The sequence below is a fragment of the Coenobita brevimanus genome, chromosome 61 (assembly GCF_032717465.1).
Source record: "Coenobita brevimanus isolate Jiangsu-jjx chromosome 61, ASM3271746v2, whole genome shotgun sequence".
Taxonomy (NCBI): Eukaryota; Metazoa; Arthropoda; class Malacostraca; order Decapoda; family Coenobitidae; genus Coenobita; species Coenobita brevimanus.
The window spans coordinates 34,209,656-34,233,170 of NC_137014.1; the positions used below are offsets into that span (position 1 = coordinate 34,209,656).

At 42.7% G+C, this 23,515-nt stretch overlaps 1 protein-coding gene and 1 non-coding gene across 2 annotated transcripts in view; one reads left to right on the top strand and one right to left on the bottom strand.

The window, feature by feature from the left end:
• Nucleotides 1–23,515, bottom strand: part of meigo (Solute carrier family 35 member B1 homolog meigo) — an 89,080-nt gene that overhangs the window by 41,031 nt on the left and 24,534 nt on the right. The window contains exon 5 of the mRNA XM_080275314.1: nucleotides 1,874–1,956. Within this exon, the coding sequence (XP_080131440.1) occupies nucleotides 1,874–1,956 (83 nt within the window). The remainder of the gene's footprint in view (nucleotides 1–1,873; nucleotides 1,957–23,515) is intronic.
• Nucleotides 3,132–3,250, top strand: LOC145403909 (5S ribosomal RNA). Its single transcript, XR_013898101.1, has one exon. It is a non-coding gene; the product is annotated as a 5S ribosomal RNA (ribosomal RNA).

A 23,515-nucleotide genomic window follows, 5' to 3' on the forward strand; every position in this document is an offset into this window, starting at 1 on the left:
CCTGTTCCCAGGTCACACCCCTCTCTCTCATATACCCCTCCACTCCATCCCTCCATCTCATCCTTGGCCTCCCCCTCCCTCCACCTCACTCACATACACTCTCTTTGTTAGTCTCTTGCTCTCCATCCTTTCCATGTGGCCAAACCACTTCAATGTATATCTCTTAATGCTTTCTATCACATTCACATCCACACCAGAATGCTCCTTCACTTCCTCATTTGTCAGTCTGTCTCTCCATGCGACTCCACAGGCTCCTCTCAAATAACTCATTTCCATTGCTCTTACATTTGACTTGTGTCCTTCCAACAACGTCCAAGCTTCACTTCCATACATTAGAGTTGGTATCACAACACTATCATGCAATGACTTTTTTACTTTCATGCTCACTTCCCTATTTCTTATCACTGCTTTCAAAGAACCAACAACCTTTCTTATTTGTTGTACCCTTCCAAGCACTTCACTCTCCAAATGTCCATCCTTACTCCAATATACAACCCATATACTTAAATGCACTCACATTTTCCATTTCCTCATCATCCAACCTCACTGTACATTCAGTGACTTCCTCTTGAAGACCATAACTTTACCCTTCTCCACATTCACCTTTACATTCCTACACACTCTCCCAATCTCATTAACCAAAGCCTTGACGTTCCCCTTCGTCTTCACTTAACAATACAGGATCATTTGCAAACAACAGTACCAGAATTTTCCAAATGCTGCACTCTCTCATTAGGGTCCCTCCAACATCCACTACCTAACCTTGTATCTCTTTTATAACTCCATCCATATACAGACTGAACAGCCATGGGGACATGAGACATCACTGTTTCAACCCAACTTTCAAATAGAAAAATACACTCGGTTCATTATCTATATGCACTGCAACCTAAGCACCCTCAGGAGAAGCCATGACATCTCTCCGTACCTACGTACTGAACTGGATCGACGCGGTTCAGCTAAGGAGAAGACACAACGTCCCTTCTCACCGATTGAACTGGCTCAACACGGTTCAGCTTAAGAGAGGCCACAACGTCCCTCCATGCCTACTGAGTTGGCTCGATGCGGTTCAGCTAAGGAGAAGCCACAATGTCCCTCCTTGCCATCCAAACTGGCTCAATGCAGTTCACCTCCAGAGAAGCCACAATATATCCCTAGCCCAGACTGACTGCTGAACATAACTCCAGTCCCCAGAGTGACCTCTCTCTCTGTGCTCCCCCTTCCACGTCCTCCAGTCCCCTCCCCCCTACAGAAAAAGAGATCCTGGCGATACCACTATACAACCTTGCTGTCCCAACTTTCTTGGGTCTCTTCTAACCTCCCTGTGTGCCCACTCTGGGAACAATACACACTAACGTCTGTTCCCCAGGTTCTTAGGGAGAACTAGATATCAGGTTCCTCACTTTCAGAACTAAAGTCATAGTCTCTCCCTTTTGGCCTATTGCTGTCCTGATACACTTTTAACAACACCCTACACTACAGACATAAACTCACCCCCCGCGTCTCCCCCTTTTCCAGTGTATATACTTTGTGGCGATCTCCCTAGTGCACTAAAAGTAGAGGTCTCTTCAGACCCTCATATTGAGACCCACATCCCAGACTGACCATTCCCCTCACACTGCTTCTATATCTCAGGCTTAATGTACCAAGATTGTACCTAGAGTGTATGAATAATAATAAACCTGTAGTATCGGCACTCTGAGATTGTGTGCCCACTTTGTACCACTAGAGTGTATCAGAAGTGTGTTTTGTGTGTTCCTTCCTGTTTACAAGAACCCAGAGAAACCAAGTTCATGCCAGCCTAACAACTTCCACACAAAAATCCACTGCCAGATCAAAGTGGTATCCTTTATGTTACAAAATTATGACTCACCAACAAGACCTCTCCCAGACCAATCCCTCCACCAGCAGTAGCTGCTCCAGCCTTGGAGTCCTTATAGATGAATAGTGCCACACCTGTCAATGTAATGAACATCAGAAACAATGGAAGGAATAATACAAAATGCACATTTATACAATTTATTTCCATAACAACTGTACGAGGCAGATACAAAAATGCAAAAGCTGTTTCCTTTCCTTATTAAACAAAAGGTATGATATAAAAATATACAGAAATAGTTCATCGCAAGACATTTTGTTATAGTGCAAAATGAAAACTAACACAAGGCCTTCCACTGATGGAAACAAGGGGAGCTCAGACTATCAAAAAAAAAAAAAAAAAAAAAAAAAAAAAAAAAACAGTACAGTTGCTCCCCCAATAATAAATGTTATTGGTTCCAAGCGTTGGTTCCTAATTTTGTAAATCAAAATTAACTAGTACAGGCAACTCCCACTTTACAAACTATCATGCAATGAATACTCGCTTTAACAAAGATCTCGTTTTACTACTCTTTGCTTGCCTAACGAATGCCAAAATTCACTCTAATGAATTTTTTTCTGCTGGTAATTTTAACCCCTCCATGACTGACTGTAGTGAATTTGTTGCAACCCACAGGCCGAGCAGGAGGCCGATTTTTACTCTTACCAAATTGAATAGAAATGTCAGACGCACCTGACAATGCAATTTTGAGCTGCTTTTTTTTTTTTTTTAAGAAAAAACAATGTCAAATGGTGAAATGATGTAAAATGACTAGATATGTGTATTTTGAAGTTAATCAGTACATAACATGTGAGGCTTCAATACAAAAAATATATATATGAATTTATTTAGCATTTTTCAGTGTTTCTTGTGTTTGTAGTAGTATCGACTTACTTTTGTAATTTAGGTGGTGGAGTTTGTGGGAAATGGGAGGCGAGAGACTATATTTTTAGACCTAAATGAGATAAAGGTCATCCCTTGAGTGTACAGGCTGAACAGTAAGGGTTGAAATGCGAGACAACCAGCAATTCACACGAGATGATTAGCGGGAAGGGAAGAGAGGCCTTTCCACCCACCAAAACACCACATGAACACGGCAAAATATTGCAGCAATGCTAGAACATGGCAAGAAAAGTTTGCAAAATGATCCAAACAAGTACAATAAACCTGGAAAAATAAAAAAAAGTACCGTACAAGCAAATCCCGGTTGAATGAAGCAACTGGTTAAGTAAAAACCCATTGCTAGGCGGGGTATCATAAATCAGGAACGATTTAACACGTCCATACCACGTTGAGTACACCGCTTCCCGTCCGATCAGCGAAGTTAAGCAACGTTGGGTCTGGTTAGTACTTGGATGGGTGACCGCCTGGGAACACCAGATGCTGTTGGCATCCCTACGTGTCAAGTGGGGTTGGTGGAGGATTAGTGCCCCTCCCTGTAAAACAATTAACTCTAAGCCGCTGGCCACCCCGTTTGGGATACATGGCGTCTGGCAATGAATGATGAATGAATGATTTAACACGTAAAGTACAGGGATGCGTTTTTGAGCCTCGGGTTTCATCCCCAACCAAGCCCTAAACCTACCCAAGTCCAAAAAACAGTTAAAACCCAATCTAAATGGCCTAACAGCTGTACAAAATGCTAACCTACGTCTAACACCTGTAAACAACTCACTAAAGCCAACAAATAAAATCTGAAAATCATAAAAAATAGGTCACAAAATATCAAACACCTCTCATCACTTACCTCTTGTAAGTCCATGTCTGGTCCTGGTCGTCATCCTTGCTATACGCCTGAGGGGGGAAACCTGGTGAGGTGGGGTGATAGTAGTCAGAGACTTTACGGACCCATCGTTAAACTGGGCCCAGCCATCGTTAGGCGGGGTAGGGTGGTATTTCTACCCCCATCACTAATCCGGGGCATCGCATATAGGGGTATCATAAATAGTGGTTTGCCGGTATTTTTCTCTTATTTTCATGTCTTCTTTGTTTATGCTTGTATTTATTTATAATCATAAACAAGGTAGGATGGAAGTTGTGGAAGCAATGAAGAAAGTCAGGGAAAGCCCCAGAAATTGATAGTGTGTGTGGTGAAATGCTGATGCATGGGGGAGAGATAGTAGTAGAATGGATGTGGAAGATGTGCAGATTGGCCTGGGAGGAAGGTAAAATCCCAGAGGATTGGAAGTCAGGTATAATTATTCCCCTGTACAAAGGAATAGGGGAAAAAGTAGTGTGTGGTGATCATAGGGGCATTTGTCTTCCAAGTGTAATAGGATAAGTATATGGTAGGATACGTACTGACACAGTTAGGGAAATAACAGAGGAATTAGTTGGAGAAGAACAGGGGGGGAAGAGGTTGTGTAGATCAGATATTCTTAGGTTTTCAGTGGAAAAGTTTCTGGACAAGAAAAACAAGTTGTATGTGGCCATCATGGATTTGGAGAATGCATATGAGAGCGTGGATAGACAAGGACTGTGGAAAGTATTAAGAATATATGGAGTAAATAGGAAGCTGCTAAATGCCGTGATGAGTATGTACGAGCGTGCCAGGGAAGCAGTGTGTGCAGACAAAGAAGAGTGAATTTTTCTATTTGAAGGCTGGATTGAGGCAGGGATGTGTCATATCTCCATGGTTGTTCAATCTGTATATGAATGGGGTTATAAAGGTAAGGCAGTGGCTGTTGGAGCAGCCCTAATGAGTGAGGGCAGTGTTTGGAAACTCCCTGTACTGTTGTTTGCAGATGATACTGTGTTTTTAAGTGATGACGAAGAGGAGCTGAAAGGCTTGGTTAATGAGTCTGGGAGAGTAAGAAACGGAATCTAAAGGTAAACATAGGGAAGAGTAAAGTTATGGACTTCGAGGGAAATGAAGTCCATCAATGTATAGTGAGGTTGGATGAGGAGGAAATGGAAAATGTGAGTGCATTTAAGTACTTGGGTAGTGTGATCAGTAAGGATGGAAGTTTAGAGGGTGAAGAGCTTGAAAGGGTACAACAAGGAAGAAAGGTTGCTGGTTCTTTGAAAGAAATAGTGAGGTGAGCATGGAAGTGAAAAGTTACTGCATGATAGTATTGTAATACCAACTCTAATGCATGGAAGTGAAGCTTGGACCTTGTTGAAGGGACACAAGTCAAGAGTAAGGGCAGTGGAAATGAGTTACTTGAGAGGAGCATGTGGAGTTACATGGAGAGACAAACTGACCAATGAGGAAATGAAGGAGCATTGTGGTGTGGATGTGGATGTGACAGGATGCATTAGGTGAAACACATTAAGGTGGTTTGGCCATGTGGAGAGGATGGAGAGCGAGAGACTGACGAGGGAAGTGAATGTGAGTGAGGTAGAGGAGGGGAGAGGGAGAGCGAGGCCAAAGATGAGATGGAGGGATAGAGTGGAGAGGTATATGTTGGGACAGGGGTGTTAGCTGGCAGCAGGGCAGTGAACTGGCAGGGGACAGGGTGATATGGAGGGGATTAGTTTGTGTCCCCCTCTTACGGGATTAAGGCATCTGGCAGTAGATAGATTGATAGATAGTAAACAGGATGATTGTGCGTGTGTCGCAAGGGGGGAGAAAGATTATATTTTCTGTCTTGGTCAAGATACTGGGTGTACCTGTGTGTGTTTTGGCATGGCCATGAGCAAAAATCGGATGTTAACTCAATGTGGAAGCAAGCAGTGAACTGACAGATTGGGTGTGTGTGAGTGTAAAGAAGGTCAGTCTCAGGACATCAAAGATTTTTTTTTTTTTTTTTAAATAACAGAACAGAGGAAGGAAAAACAAATGAATTAAAAAATAATAATCCATACACCAGATTACTGGTGTCTTCTGTTCATAAAATATCTGTAACAGTTAGACTTGAACAGCTGTGGGTTGAAGCGTGGAGGGAAACAACTCTGGGGAAGCGAGTTCCAAAGAGATACAGTTCGGAGAATGAAAGAATGCTGATAGGCAGAAGTTCTGAAATATGGGTGAGTGACATTCCAGTCATGAGTGCTACCGGATGCCTGTGTAGCACGAGGGAAGGCATGGAGAGGTGGCACCATGGACGCAACTTTGTCTGAGCATTTGTCATAAAAATATCTGTAAAATAATGCAAGGGAGGCAACATTACTTCTTACTTGTGGGGGAGGTAGTTTATTTGTAATGGCAGGGTTGTTAATAATTCTAACAGCCTTGTTCTGAATTTTGTCTAAATTGTTTTAATGCAACCTCTCCACATACATTTCAAAAGGGCGAGCAATATTCAAGCTGAGAGCACACATGACTCATAAATCACAGCTAACTGCTCGTCAGTGAAGAAGTTACAGACTCTGTACATTAGACCAAGTTTCTTTGAGGTGGTTTTAGCAAGTGATCTAACATGAGAGGTCCAGCTTAGGGGATTGTTAAGTGAGACGCCGAGAATTTCAATACTTTTGGAGATGGGAATATTAGTAGTACTGAAGGTAATATACGAATCTGGCAATATCTGTCTATCAGTAAACTTTATATATTTAGTTTTACTAGCATTAAAGTAGACAAGGTTGTTTTGGGGAATGGCTGGGAGAAGAAGAGATGAGAGGAGGGAGGAAGAGATCAGTAGGGCAGAAGTAGTGGAAGCAATGAAGAAGATCTAGTTGGGAAAGGCCCCAGGAATTGATGGAGTGTGTGGTGAAATGGAGGTATGGGGGTGAGATTGTTGTGGAGTGGATATGGAAGTTGTGTAGATTGGCTTGGGATGAGGGAAGGGTTCCAGAGGACTGGAAATCAGGTAAAATTGTTCCTTTATATACAGGAAAAGGAGAGAGAGAAGTATGTGGTAACCATAGGGGTATTTGCCTTCTTAGTGTGACTGGTAAAATATATGGTAGAATACTCATTGATAGGGCTAGGCATATGATAGAGGAGCTAGTTGGAGAAGAACAAGGGGGATTTAGGAAGGAAAAAGGGTGTGTAGATCAGATATTTGTTCTAAGATGTTTAGTGGAGAAGTATCTAGAGAAGGGAAAGAAAGTGTATGCTGCCTTCATGGACTTGGAGAAAGCTTATGACAGAATAGATAAGCAAGGTATGTGAAGGGTATTAAGAATATATGGAGTGGACGGGAAATTGTTGAGTGCTGTAAAGAGTATGTACGAAGGAGCTAGGGCTACGGTGAGAGTGGATGGTGAGCTAAGTGAGTTCTTTGATCTCAATGGAGGACTGAAACAGGGTTGTGTGATGTCTCCATGGCTGTTTAATATATACATGGATGGGGTTGTAAAGGAAGTGCAAGGTAGGGCAGTGGATGTGGGGGTGGCTCTAATGAATGAGCGTGAGATTTGGAAGACTCTGGTGTTGATGTCTGCTGATGATACAGTATTGTTGAATGAAGATGAATGGGAGTTGCAAGGTTTGGTGAATGAATTCGGGACAGGGTGTAGGAGGAGGAAGCTGAAAGTTAATGTAAACAAAAGCAAAGTTATGGTGTTTGAGAGGAATGAAGTCACAGAATGTACAGTGAGGTTGGATGGTGAGGATATGGAGAATGTGAGTGCATTTAAGTACTTGGGTAGTGTGATGAGTACGGATGGAACTTTGGGGGATGAAGTGCGTGAAAGGGTACAGCAGGGAAGGAAGGTTGTTGGTTCACTGAAAGCAGTGATGAGAAATAGGGAGGTGAGTATGGAAGTTAAGAAGTCACTGCATGATAGTATTGTGATCCCTACCCTGACGTATGGAAGCGAGGCGTGGACCTTGCAAGAGGGGAACAAATCAAGAGTGAGAGCAGTGGAAATGAGTTACTTGAGAGGAGCATGTGGAGTGACATGGACGGACAGGTTGACGAATGAAGAAGTGAAGGAACGTTGTGGGGTGGATGTGGATGTGGTTGAGAAGATTAGGAGAAATACACTGAGGTGGTTTGGACATGTGGAGAGAATGGAGAATGAACGACTAAGAGGGTGTATGTAGGTGAGGTGGAGGGAGGGAAAGGGAGGGGTAGACCGAGGATGAGGTGGAGGGATGGAGTTGAGAGGTATATGAGGGAGGGGGGGGATGAGTTGGGGGGAGGGTAGTCAAATGGTGGGTGACAGAGCGACTTGGAGGCGTTTTGTCTGCAGCCACCCTTTGCAGGATTAGGGCATCGGACTATAGATAGAATAGATAGATTGTTTTGTCCCCGTTCCTAGATAGGTCTTGATTTATGGAGATGGCTCTACTGAATTGAGAGGTAGAGATATTAGACTTCGTAAATGGGTGTCTGAGTGTGAATGAACTGTGTAGTGTTGAGTCATCTGCATATGAGTGGATGGGATTGTGGGTGACAGATGAGAGATCATTAATATGAACCAGGAACAGGGTTGGCACCAGAACTGATCCCTGGGGCACGCCACCGTTCATCGAGTGGAAACTGAATATACATCATCTACTTTTACTCTTATTTTCCTGTCACTGAGATATAAGGAAATCAAAGGAACAAAAGATGTTAGTCCAAAACAAGGGAGTTTGGACAGCAGGGAACGGTGCCATACATTATCGAAAGCTTTAGAAATATCAAGGGCTACTGCATGAGATTCTCCATGTAGGTCAATTGATTGATGGATGGTATGAGTTAGGAGATTGTGTATGTCAATGGTGGATCTTTCGTGGCAAAAACCATATTGTCTATCACTGATTAAGTTGTTGGATTCAAGATGTTTAACAATGTGCTTATTAATTAAAGTTTCAAATACCTTACCAAGAGAAGATGTGACTGCTATTGGTCTGTAATCAGAGGGGTCAGAGGAACTTCCATCCATCCATCATCCAATCCTACATTGCCCCATGAGGAGCGTAGGAGCCTGGGGCTAGGCAGTTGGTCACGACTTCCTTTATTCAGAATTGGGTGGATATTGGCTTCTTTCCATGAATTTGGGAGTAAAGAAGTACATATGAATAGTCTGAATAATTTAGCTAGAACAAAGGCAAGTTCAGGGGAACACTTTTTCAAAACAATTGGTGGAATTCCATCTGGACCTGCAGCTTTGGTTGTAGGTAAATTGTCTAAGATGGATTTTACGTATTTTGTCTGTATTTTAAGTGGGGCAATTTCGGGAGAGTCAAGTTTTAGTACTGGGACGTTCTGGCTGGTATTGTCTATGGTAGAATTTTTGACAAATGTCTATCTATCTATCTATTGCCAGACGCCTCAATCCCGTTTGGGGTGGCCACAAACAAATCGCCTCCAAGTCGCCCTGTCCCCCGCCATTTCACTGCCCTGCTCCCAACTCACACCCCTCTCTCTCATATACCTCTCCACCCCATCCCTCCATCTCATCCTCGGCCTCCCCCTCCTTCTTCCCCCCTCCACCTCACTCACATACACTCTCTTCGTCAGTCTTTCACCCTCCATCCTCTCCACATGGCCAAACCACCTCAGTGTGTTCCTCTTAACGCTTCCTATCACATCCACATCGACACCACAATGCTCCTTTATATCCTCATTTGTCAGCCTGTCTCTCCACGTGACTCCACAGGCTCCTCTTAAATAACTCATTTCCACTGCTCTCACTCTCGACCTATGTCCTTCCAACAACGTCCAAGCTTCACTTCCGTACGTTAGAGTTGGTATCACAATACTGTCATGTAGTAACTTTTTCACTTCCATGCTCACTTACCTGTTTCTTATCACTGCTTTCAAGGAACCAGCAACCTTTCTTCCCTGCTGTACCCTTTCAAGCACTTCACCCTCCAAACCTCCATCCTTACTCATCACACTACCCAAGTACTTAAACGTACTCACATTTTCCAATTCCTCACCATCCAACCTCGCTGTACATTCACTGACTTCAACTCTCTCAAAGACCATCACTTTACTCTTCCCTACATTCACCTTTAGATTCCGTTTCTTACACACTCTCCCAAACTCATCCACCAAGCCTTGCAGCTCCCATTCGTCTTCACTCAACAACACAGTATCATCTGCAAACAACAGTACAGTGAGTTTCCAAACACTATCCTCTCTCACCAGGGCCACTCCAACATCCACTACCCTACCTTGTACCTCTTTTATTACCCCATCCGTGTACAGATTAAACAACCATGGAGACATGACACATCCCTGTTTCAACCCAACCTTCAAAGAGAAAAATTCACTTAGTTCACCATCCACACGCACTGCAGCCTTTGCACCATCGTACATACTCTTAACAGCAAATGTACTGGTAAAAATATCTGCTTTCACACATGGGTCATTTGTAATGTTGCTATCTGAAGATTGTAGTGGGGGAATGGATGATGACTTGTTAAAGTTATTATTGAAACAATTGAGTTGATCAAAATATTCTATTGTCAGTAGGGTTGTTAAGTAGCTTTGATGCTTGCTTTTGAAGAAAGTTAGATTTAGCTAAATTTATTACAGCTTTTGCATGATTTCTAGCAATTTTAAATTGAGAGAGTGATTCAGATGTTTTTTATTTTAAGTAAGAGTTATATGCTAATGACTTTTGGGCTGTTGCTCTGGCACAGCTGCCATCAAACCATTTTGGAGAGTTCAATCTTTTAGTGAACTGTTGACTTGGTATGAATAAATCCATACCAGCTAGTATTAAGTCCCAAATGTGGGACTGTGTATAACTGGGATCACTAGAGAAAGAAAGACTGCCATGGAATGTCAGCAAGTTAATCTCTAAATCCATCCCAGTCTGCCCTATCAAAGTGCCATTGGGTCATCCTGACAGGTTCAGAATGGGGAGGTGTGGGGGGTTATCTAATGAGGCTTTGAGGAGATTGTGGTCAGAGGATCCAAGTGGTGACAGTACCTATATCCTGTACTGATCTGGATTATTTGTCAAGAATAAATCCGAGAGATGGGCATTATGGTCACGATTATCAGGTATTCTGGTTGCTTGCTTTACAAACTGGGTGAGATTAAACGATTCTGCAAACAGCTCGCACTCTAGACCAGCGTCATCAGTCCTGGCTGAGTGCAATAACCATTCAACATTATGTATGTTAAAATCACCCAAAATGGTAATTTCGGTGTTAAAGGCAAGGTTACAGTTACTCAACTGTGTGGATACGGAATAAAATATACTGGGTTCCGAAGAAGCATTGGGGGAGTGATAGACTACGCAGATATATTTGGTAATATTTTGACAACTTAGTTTATACAATGAGTAATCAAAACTGGATGAAGTGAAGTTTATAATTGTGTCAACTGCATATTGGGATTTCATATGACAACAGGTGCCGCCCTTGTTACTAAAGTTTGTGAGGAGATGGTAACCGGGAAAACAAAATGGGAATATATCAGTAGAGGGTGAGATTTCTGGTTCTGTGAGGAAAAGGGCCAGAGGGGATATGGATTGAAGGAAAAAATGAACTGAGTTTAAATCTGTACTAAGACTGCGGATGTTGGTGAAGAATATGTTCACTCTATCTATCTATCTACAGTCCAACGCCCTACTCCTGCAAAGGGTGGCCGCAGACAAAATGCCTCCAAGTCGCTCTGTCATCCACCATTTGACTGCCCTCCCCCAACTCACTCCCCCCTCCCTCATATACCTCTGAACTCCATCCCTCCACTTCATTCTTGTCTCCCCTCCCCTCTCCCTCCCTCCACTTCACCCACATACACCCTCTTAGTCAGTCTTTCATTCTCCATTCTCTCCACATATTCAAACCACCTCAGTGTCTTTCTCCTAATTTTCTCAATCACATCCACATCCACCCCACAACATTCTTTCACTTCTTCATTTGTCAACCTGTCCCTCCATGTCACTCCACATGCTCCTCTCAGGTAACTCATATCCGCTGCTCTCACTCGACTTGTTCCCCTCCAGCAAGGTCCAAGCCTTGCTTCCATATGTCAGGGTAGGGATCACAATGCTATCACAGTGACTTCTTAACTTCCATACTCACCTCCCTATGTATCATCACCACTTTCAGTGAACCAACAACCTTCCTTCCCTGCTGTACCTTTTCAAACACTTCATTCCCAAAACTTCCATCCTAACTCATCATACTACCCAAGTACTGTACATTCTGTGACTTCATTCCTCTTAAACACCATACCTTTACTTTTATTTACATTAACTTTCAGATTCCTCTTCTTACACACTGTCCCAAACTCATTCACCAAACCTTGCAACTCCCATTCATCTTCACTCAACAATACTGTATCATCAGCAAACGGCAACACCGGAATCGTCCACACCTCACCCTCCTTCATTAGAGTCACCCCCACATCCACTGCCCTACCTTGCACATCCTTTACAACCCCATCCATGAATGTATTAAACACCCATGGAGATATCACACATCCCTGTTTCAGTCCCACATTTAGATCAAAGACCTCACCACTTGCACCGTAGCCCTACCTCCCTCGTACATACTCTTCACAGTACTCAGCAATTTCCCATCCACTCCATATATGCTTAATACCTTCCACATACCTTGCTTATCTACTCTGTCATATGCTTTCTTCAAGTCCATGAAGGCAGCATACACTTTCTTTCCCTTCTCTAGATACTTCTCCACTAAACATCTTGGAATAAATATCTGATCTACACACCCTTCTCCCTTCCTAAATCCCCCTTGTTCTTCTCCCACTAGTTCCTCCGTAATATGCCTAACCCTATCAATAAGTATTCTACCATACATTTTTCTGAGTACACTAGGAAGGCAAATATCCCTATGGTTACCACATACTTCTCTTTCCCTTTTTCCTTTGTATAAAGGAACAATTATACCTGATTTCCAGTCCTCTGGACCTCTACCCTTTTCCCAAGCCAATCTACCCACTTCCATATCCACTCCATAACAATCTCACCCCCATACTTCAGCATTTCACCACACACACTGCATCAATTCCTGGGGTCTTTCCCATCTTGATTTTCTTCACTGCTTCAACCACTTCTGCCCTACTGATCTCTTCCTCCCTCCTCTCATCTCTTCTTCTCCCAGCCATTCCCCAACCACTTATACTCGCACTGCTCTCACTCTCTACATTCAACAAATCCTCAAAGTGCTCCTTCCATCTCCTCATTTTATCTCTCTTCTCCACCAACAATCTACACCCATCTTTCACTCCCCTACTACTTCTCCTTTCTCACTGTCTTACTTTCTTTACCTCATTCCAAAATAGTTTCTTACTCTCCCTCCATTTCACACTCAGATTCCTCCCAAACTCTTCATTCACTCTCTTCTTACTCTCCTTCACCAATATCTTCACCTCCCTTCTGCTTACATACACCTCTCTCTTCTCTCTCTCATCTTCTCCCCTACCTATACTCACTAGCCAGTCACTATATGCCTTCTTTTTTTGGTTCACAGCCCGTTTCACATCATCACTCCACCATGCTGTCCCTTGCAAACTGCTGCATCTCCTCCTCACTCCACAAATCACCTCACATGCTGTGCCCATCTCTTCAGTGAATATCTTGCATACTTCTTCCACCCCTTCCATCTGCTCTCACACCTTCCCAATCTTTCTTCTACTATGCTCTTATACTCCAGCATTTTCTCACATTCATTCACTTTCAAATATTTTCAAAATTTTCTACAAGCTGCACTGCATCGAATGGTCCAAACCTGTACATTACAACAAACCTGTGCAAGTAGGTAAAGATAGAGTACTGTACAAAAATAAATGTATTTTTCTCTTATTTTCATGTCTCTTTTTGCTTATGCCTGTATTTTTTTATAATCATAAACAGGGTTGTTGAGTGTCTGTCACATGGAAGGAGAAAGATGACATTTTCTGTCTGGATCGAGATAATGGGTGTAGCTGTGTGTGTTTAAGCATGGCCACGAGCAAAAATCAGACATCCACTCATCATGGCATCAAGTGCTCAACTGACAGATGGGATGTGTGGGAGTGGTGTGCAGGTCGGTCTCAAGGGATCCGAGACGTTCATTCACTTCTCAAAATTTTCGCAGTTTTCTACAAGTCGCACTGCATCAATGCTGGCAGTCATGCTACGGTAAAACATCGTTCAACGCTGGTGGCCACAGAGGGGTTAAACCAAGCGTGCTCTCAGGCGGCTGATTCCACCACAGCACCACTAACGGAGAAAACGTATACCATTAACCCCCACTCTACCATCCAAAACAGGACAGTGTGCCGCCACATGTTCAACATTTATTTTGTCATCACGCCACCTGCATGCCCTGCTACAAGTCCCAGCAAACAAGTTGCTAAGTCCGCCAAGAAAAGCCTTGCTCGAGCTGAAATTAGGCATAATAAGGAGGCACAAGAGCTGTGAGACGGCAAACAACATAGCTTGATACCATGGCTTCGCACCATCGACAGTCACTACAATTTTTTAAATCTAGGGAGACTATCAAGAAAGCAGGGGAAAATACATTGTTTCTGCGGGCTAAAAGGACCACCCAAGCTCATGACCCTGCAATGCAGTTATAAAATACATAAATATTGATTCAGACTGAGCAAAAAAAAGGGTTAATACGGGTGGACAGGGGAAAATCGGAGTCCTGGAACCAAACCCCATTTAACCCATGTTATAATGGGTTCACACAATAAAATATTGCTTAGTAAACAGTTTTTCAGGAACAAAACTCATTTGTGAAGTGGGGCCTCTTGTATCTGGGGTCAAAGATGTACAAATCATATGTGAACTTAAGAAGCTAAAATGTTACTGCCAGACTAACTGCTTCAAATAAATACAGTACAAATACAAGCAGCCCTCCACTTTCGCAGGGGCTAGGGGACACAGACTCCTGCGAATGTGGAATTTCCACAAATGTTTGGTGGGCCCTCCCGTAAATGCCTCTACAGCCACAAATCACTCCCTGTGAGCAAGTGTGCATGTACTGTACCTAATAATTCATATCTGGGACACGAAAACAGCATAAAATATCACAAATGGTAACAGACCAACTGTATAAAAAGTTTAACAACAAATAAGTTTTGACTGGGTATGGGTGTACTATGTTAGGGTAAATATGTACCTGGTGACTTCCACGGACTCCCACGACTGAGTGCATCTCGGCACATCCACGTGAGCGTGGGCAAGTCATCAGCTACATATTTACCCCAACTTCTTACAACCATACCCATTAAATTCAGAGTTCACTCACCACATATCCATTAAATTCAGAGGTAACTCACCACTGTCCCTAAAGTTTTGGTGGACGAACTCTGACGACTTGTGGTGATGATGATGATGATGAACATGACACACGTGGGGCAAAGTTATCACGAGTAAATCGCACAATTGGGCGCTAGTTCACTCACCTCATAGCACAGCAATGCACTTGTTACCTCTGAACACACAAGAGCACAATCATTGGGCACAGTAACGAAATTACGGGAAGTTTGGCGTGGCAGCGCAGAGGCAGCAAAGCAACCGTGACAGTGGCAGGACACACTCTGAGGGAGAGACAGATGAGCGCAAGAGCACATTGGTTCGGTGCAGGCCTGATATGGCGCGAAATGACACATGAGCGTCCACACTGCTACACTTTGCAGCCACCAACGAAATCTTGGCTCCACAGAGGCGAAATCCGCGAATCTGTGAGACCCGCAAAAGTTGAATCTGCAAATGTGGAGGGCTGCCTGTATTTCCATTGTCATTAAGTCTTAATAAGCTTGGTAGCAATTGTGCCAGAGCAATGGCCCAAAAGACATTAGCATATAACTCTTCCTGGTAATTAAAATAAAAAAATCTGAACTGCTCAGGAAATTTACAATTGCTAAAACCATGCAAAAGCAGTAATAAATCTCACTAAATCAAACTTTCTTCACAATCAAGCATCCAAACTACAAAACAATCCTAATGACAATAGAACATTCTGGCCAACTCTCAATTCTTTCAATGATAAATTTAATAAGTCATCACCCATTCCCTCACAAAAGGCTTCAAAAGGTAACGTTACAAATGACCCACGTGGTAAAGCAAATATCCTTGCCAGTACATTTGCCAGAAATTCTATGTCAAAGGAAGTCAGCCAGAATGTCTCAGTACTAGAACTTGGCTCTCCCAAAATGCTCCACTTAAGTACAGATCTGATATGCAAAATCCACCCAAGACAATTTACCAACCAACAAAGCTCCAGGCCCAGATGGAATTCCCCCAATTTTTTTTTTTTAAAGAACCTGCTTCTGTTCCAGCTAAATTATTCAGACTATGCATATGTACTTCTTCATTCACTAATTCCTGGAAAGAAGCCAATATCCACCCAATTCCAAAGAAAGGAAGTTTCTCTGACCCCTCTGATTACAGACCAATTTCTATCACGTCTTCTCTTGGTAAAGAATTTGTAATGAATAAATACACAGTAAAGAATTTGTAATGAATAAATACACAGTCAAACAGCCTGAATCCAACAATTTAATTGGTGATAGACAATTTGGTTTTTGCCACAAAAAATCCACCATTAATATACCCTATCTCCTGACTCACACCATCCATCAATCAATCAACCAACATAGAGAAACTCATGCAGTAGCCCTTGATATTTGTAAAGAGAGTGGCACTGTTCCCACCTGTCCAAACTCCTTTGCTATGGGCCAACATCTTTTGTTCCTCTGCTTTCCTCATATCTCAGTGACAGAAGGATAAAAGCATCCATCCATCCATCCATCATCCAATCCTACATTGCCCCATGAGGAGGTAGGAGCCCGGGGCTAGGCAGTTGGTCTCGACATTTAAGATGAGAGCGACCAGCCTCACTCATCCCTGAGTGGCATTACATGAGCAATCAACCCCAACTACCCCTTGGATATAAACCTTCACCGGTTCAATCCGACTGAAGCGCAATAATTACCCACTAAACCACCAGGTGCCAAAATACGGCTATATGGTTACCACCCAGCGTAGTAAATGGTAGATGATGTATATTCCAATTTCCACTCAGTTAACGCCAGTGTGCCACAAGGGTCAGTTCTGGCTCCAACCTATTCCCAATTCATATTAATGATCTCTTATCTGTCACCCATAATTCCATCCATTCATATGCAAAAAACAACTCAACACATCACAGTTCATTCCCACTTAAAAACTCATTCACAAAGTTTAATATCTCTAACTCACAGCTCGGTACAGCCACCTCCATAAATCAAGACTTATCTAGGATTACTGAATGGGGACAAAATAACCTTGTCTCATTTAATGCTGGTATAACCAAATACATATACAACTTACTATTAAACAGATATTGTCAGATTCCCATATTATCATCAATGCTACTAATATTCCTATCTCTAAAAGTATTGAAATTCTCGGTGTTTCACTTAACAATGCCCTCAGCTGGACCTCTCATGTCAGATCACTTGCTAAAACCGCCTCAAAGAAACTTGGATTATTGTACAGTGTTCGTAGCCCCTTCACAGACGAGCAGTAAGCTGTAGTTTATAAGTCATGTGCGCTCTCAGCTGGAATACTGCTCACCCTTGTGGAATGGATATGGAAAGGCTGCACTAAAACAACTACTGGTAGGCAAAATTCAGAACAAAACTGTCAGAATTATTAATAACCCTACTATTACAAATAAACTACCACCCCTACAGGCAAGAAGGAATGTTGCCTCCTTTGCACTATTTTACGGATACATTTATGGCAATTGCTCAGATGAAGTTGTATCCATTGTGCCACTTCTCTATACTTTTCCCTGAGCTACACAGGCATCTGGCCATGACAGGAATGTCACCCTGCCATATTGCAAAACTTCCACTTAACAGAAATCTTTTTTCCCTGAACTACATCTCTTTGGAACTCACTTCCCCCAAGTTGTTTCCCCCCAAACTTCAACCTACAGCTGTTCAAGTCCAACTGTTACAGATTTTTTATCAACGTAGGACACCAGTTTTTTTTCTTTTTTTCTGTCCTGTTATTTAAAAAAAAAAAAAAAAAAAAAAAAAAAAAAAAAAAAAAAGTGTGCACCCTTGTTGAAGACATTTGGATGGAATGTTTTATGAATGTAATGAGAGCAAATAAATGGATTATAACACTGAAAATATTGTTTGGAAAACTCAGCACACGTTCCACCAGTTAGCTTGGGTAATAATGAAAATGACACATTCTGGGATGATCTGATAAATGTGGCTGGTGGTATGGGGAATGATGAAATGTAGTTTTGAGTGGGGATTTAAATTGTCATGTGCGTGCAGTACCTCAAGGAAGTGATGGTTTGCACGGGGGATGCGTATATGGTATGAGGAATGCGGAAAGGGAAAGGATGCTGGAGTTCAGGAAGGCAATGAACATGACTGAGTGTAACATACATTTTAGGAAGAGAGAGTGTAGGTTGATTACGTATTAGTCTGGAAGCAATAGCAGCCAGACTGAATACTGTATTTCCTGGACAGGAGGGCTGACAGGAGGTTTGTGTAGGACATTAAAGTTATGGGGAGCAAAGAATATGGGCAGCAACAAAAGCCATTGATATGTGGCATGGTGCAAAAGGAGCAAGTAGTGAAGAAAAAGACCCGCAAGGAAAATATGGAAGCTGAAAATCGAGCAGTATGGGATGCCTTCAATAGCAAGATGAATCAAGTGGTGACTGAATAGGGCACTATAGACAAAAAGTATACTGTAAATAAGCAATACAAAGCTCTCAAGGACAATCTCTTGAGACTTATTGATTCAGTGTGTGGATGGACAAGGAATCTACCAAGACATAAGGCAACATGGTAGTGGGTTGTGGGTGCAGCAGCCACACTTAAGTGAAAAGACTTCCACAAATGGAAAAAGGGTGGTAACAGAGAGGAATACTTGGCTTTTTTTTTTTTTTTTTTTTTTTTTTTTTTTAATGCGAGGAAGAAGGAACCAAAGGCCATGAGCCCGTGTAGGACCAGAAAGGAGGTATACAGGACAAAGTCAGAGTCTCAGAGACTTTTACTGAATAGCCTTAACCCTACCCCGTGAAGGGAGGAGCGTAAATTTTGGCTGTGCACGTAACTCTCGCTCAACAGCTTTCAGACCAGTCGCGTAGAGATATTTTACTTCTAACGCTTGTAGAAAAGTTACTATTCATCATAGAAAAGCCACTTTGGTCTCATTTTGAAGATGAAGAGTTTTGTTTTGTTGAACATTGTCCAAAAAGACAATATATACATAATAAAATGCAAAAAAAAAGTGACCAGAATTTAGCTGACATGTTAAGTTTTACAGTCCTTAAAAAAAAATTTGCCAAAAAAAAAACTATTCAAGAAGTAATAATAGTTTTTGCTTCAGTATGTAGCAGAATAAATTTCCTTTCCAATAATGTATTATTTGTTATATTTTCTTAAATAATAATGCCGCATATATACACACACACACAAAAAAAAACAGGAACCTCACACCACACTGAGCCAAGCAAACCAAGTGAGCACGCATGCACCAGCTGTGGCAGGCTTAGCTCCACCCACTTTTGCCTGTCATCCAACAAAAATGTCGACTCCCTAAACATTTCTTTACAGATTACATCGGATGATGGGCAAAGTCGTCATACTGACGTCAGAGGTTGACAAATGCATGACAACCCAGGTCATCACTGGTAAGTCAAAGGGTTAATAATGCCAATGGGAAAGACATGGTATTTACTGTGGTAAAACAGATGAGGAGAGAAACTAGGGATATCATAGGTGAGAAGTGTATGAAGAATAATGAAGGAAAGGTAATGGTGGGGAGTGAGGATATTAAAGATGCTTGGAGAAAGCATTAAAATTGGTTGCTGAATGAAACCTTTGATGCTACTACTGAGAGCAAGGCAATCGGCAGGATGGAATTACAGAAGGTGGTAGGTGTGTCTGAGTTGACTGTTGAAGTGTTGAAGGCCTCAAGAGATATAGGAGTGGGTTTAGTTACTGATTTAATAAATCTGATTATATATGAGTGTGCTGTTCTGGATGAATGACTGAAGAGTGTGACTGTAAATGTAAATAAGAGGAAGGATGATGCCCTGGAAAAGAGAAATTATAGAGGTATTAAACTTCTGGACCAGATAATGAAGGTAATAAAGAGTCCTAACAGGTATGATATGGGAGTTTGGGGTTTATGCGAGGGAAAGGGACCACCGATGCAATATGGTCCAACTGCTTCAGAAAAAATATACTGGAAAGAAGAGGGAGCTCTGCTTCACTTTTGTTGATACGGACAAGGCCTTTGACACAGTTCCTAGGAAGGTGGAGAAGTGAACAATGAGAAAGCTTGAGATTGAGAAGTGGATGGTTGGAGTGGTTACTCCAATTTATGAGGGTGCTCACACTCAGATGAGAGTGAATGGAGATTTGAGTGAGTTTTTCGTGAATGTTGGTGTGCATCAGGGGTCAGTCTTGCACCCCTTATGTTTACCATGGTGCTTGAAGCTCTTTCATGTTACTTCAAAAACAGATTCCCATGGGAGATGTATGCTGATGACTTGGTGTTGACTGTAGAGAATGAGAGGAAGCAATGGAGAGATTTAGGAAGTGAGGAGAGACGGAATGGGTACAAAGGTTTGGGAGTAAACACAGATAAAACAAAAGTCATGATATCTAGAGCTGGTGGCGATACTGTCAATGCAAAGGGAGTGCGGCCATGTGCGGTTTGCCGTAAGCATGTGGGAAGTATAGGTAATTCAATTTTGTGCAGTGTATGATATGTGGGTGCATAGAAGATGTAGTGGTATTAGAGGTAGGCCGCAAAATAATGCTGATTTCATGTGAGTCACGGGTTGGTTGGGGACATCATGCAGAGACCGAGAAGCATAAAAGGAATGTTCTTGCTGTAGTAGTAGTAGTAGTTGTTCCCTAGGCAGTCTGGCCGAACAGCCCCAAGTTCCTTAGGAAGGCCATGGCCGAGACCAGGCTTTCCCACAGAGCACTCAAAGAGTGTATGTTGTGTTGCTGGCGTAGGTGATTGTATGCAATGCAGTCTTCCATAATGTGCTTAATAGTATGGGGTACTGTGCTGCATCCTGGACAGGCATCAGCGACGGAGTCATCCAGCCTCTTCTGGTAGCTTAAGAGGGCTGGATGGTGCCCACATCTCAGCCTGGCCAGGTGGACCCTGTCCTCACGAGGAAGATAGGATTCAGAAGCATGGATGTCAGGAGGCTGTGCATGCAGTTGTGTGTTGTCTTTAAGTGACTGAATGGAGCGGCGAGTGATCTGAGTGTGGATATGCTTCTGGAAGCTGGTCTGAGGTGGGCGAGAGGGGAGAGATGACAGTATTTGTGTATGGTATCGTGTGCTGAGTGTTGTTTTGATGTTCCTTGGTGTGGGTGGATGTGCTGCCATGTACTGTAGTGGATGTTGTGGGTTTGTGGAGGCTGCAGCAAGAAACTGAGTCCCTCTCATGTCTAGGTGATCCTTGACTTTGAGGACTTTGGTTTCTCGATGTAGGTGGTCTGTGGGTGTAGCAGCTGTGCAGCCTGTGATTATTTTTAGGGCCTTGTTCTGTATGGTCTGTAGAGTGTTGTACTGTGTTTTGGTCAAGTTAGAAGCCCAGGCAGGGCTTGCATAATTCATCACTGAATGTATGTATTGTTTGTATACTGTGGTGGTGGTTTCTTTGTTGTGTCCGAATATTGTATGGGCAAGTGACCTCAAAGCATTGAGTCTTGGTGTTATTTTATTTTTAATGTTTGTGATGTGTTGTTTAACCCCTACACCGTGGGCATGTTTACCAATGTTTTGTGTGTCCCGCGGAGTTATTCGGGCTCCGACAGACTCTCAAAAAATATTTGCCAAAAATCAGTTATTAGTCCTAGAATATTAAAATTACATATGCTTATGGCACATACCTTCAGCTTTCTCCTGGAATGTTTGTTGAGCCTTCGTCGGTTACCGTAGGACTTGTGGAGACCTCTGAAGTTGGGTAACGAAGTCTCCACTTTACACTTCCCGACAACCCGTAATATGATTACCACAGCCAGATATTAACACTATAAACACTACTCTATGATTTTCAAGTAGTTTGGGATCCATACTCCAAAAAAAAAAAAAACACTGTGAAAGCAATGGAAATTACGAGTGTGTCTGACCGTCGCACTTGCGCTAGTTCTCTCTTGGTACTCTGTCATTTATTATTCCTAAAACCCCTCACACTTTATATTTCTATTACTATATCACACTTATATATATCTGCAGTCTTTATCCATAAGTTTCCTTCAGTAGTATTAGTTTATTGTCACTGAAGTCATTCAATTTTTCATTCAGTAAAATACATAGAGAGCCACGGATTCACTTTCACTGTTATAACATAAAGTATTTGTACTCATATTCTTATATTACTAATTACTTACATTACTGTTTACATTTTCTATTGTATTTTCAATATTTACCCTTCTATTTTACTTACACTATGTTATTCACTGTCACTTTCAGTAAGATAAAACTATAATACACTGTTCAATCATATGTACTGAACATCCATTGGTTTCACTTGCTATTTACACATTATTTCCACATTATTCTCCTTTCCCACTTGCACTGTTAGAACTGCTTCTGGCTGTGGTAATCAAAGAAGCAGGTAACACAGAGGGGAACCTGGCACTCAGCGCACTGCCAAGAGGTGCGTTTGTGCTCAGGTGTGCGGCGGGTGGTATGTGCACACATCTGACACCTTCAGATCGCAGCCTTCCTTTACCCTGTGGCAGGCATTAGCTCCAGTCTGTGCCGATCCATATACGCCCTCTGCTCAAGTCGGTCAGGAAGTGTTACTGGATGGCGCCTTGGAGTTGCTGCTGTCACCCTACCATATCTTTCCAGCAGCTGCTGGACACAAGTCCTGGTGAACAACCTCAGGGAGAAGGACTTGGGTGGCTTGACCTTCATCTTGTACAGGATGAAGGCGTTCAGCATCGTCATATCTATGAGATGCAGAAAAACTTTCCTGTACCACCTAATATTCTTCCTGAGGCAGTCGATCTCACCAATCATTATGTCGGACTTGTCCACCACCCGCATGTTGATATTGTAGTCCAACACAGCATCAGGTTTCATCACAGGTTCGCCTGTCCTACAGTCGACCTTCCCACTGTCTGTCATCTCCCCCTTATGTACGGTGGTGAGCATGTGCACGACCCTCTTGTCATGTCACCGTATTGCCAGCATCTTCTCAGACTTGCGTAGGTGCACGTCTCCTCGCTGAGAGGTTCCTGCCTCTGTGAATTTAGGGAAGTGGGCATGATTACTTTTGACAGTGCCGCAGGAGCCAATGCCGTGCTCAGAAAGGTATTTGGCAAGTTTCGGTGCTGTATAATAGTTGTCTGTATACAGCACATGATTCCCACCAAAATACCTTTCAAGGAGCACTTTCACTACACAGCCTGAGAAGCCAAGGGGGTGTGTTTTATCAAGATCGACAGTGCTGGCTGAATAAATGACGAAGTCAAGGATGTACCCCGTCTTACAGTCGCACAGTACAAAGAACTTGATTCCAAAGCGATGGCGTTTGCTTGGAATGTACTGCACAAACCTAAGACGTCCTCTGAACAAAACCAAGGATTCGTCAATGACAACCTTCTGAAAGGGGTGGAAGAATGTCATAAACTTATCCTTCATTCTGCTCAGAATCTCCCGGATCTTCCAGAGTGGGTCGGTTTGGGAAGGTACATCGTTGTCGGCAAAGTGCAGGTTTCCCATGATGTTCCGGAAGCGATCTCTGGCCATGTACTTATTGAAGGTGGGTGAGGGTAGTAAGGGGTCCATGGACCAGTATTCTTCCAACTCATGCTTCTTTGAGTGTGGCATGAGAAGCATGAGGGCGAAGAACACATACAGCTCC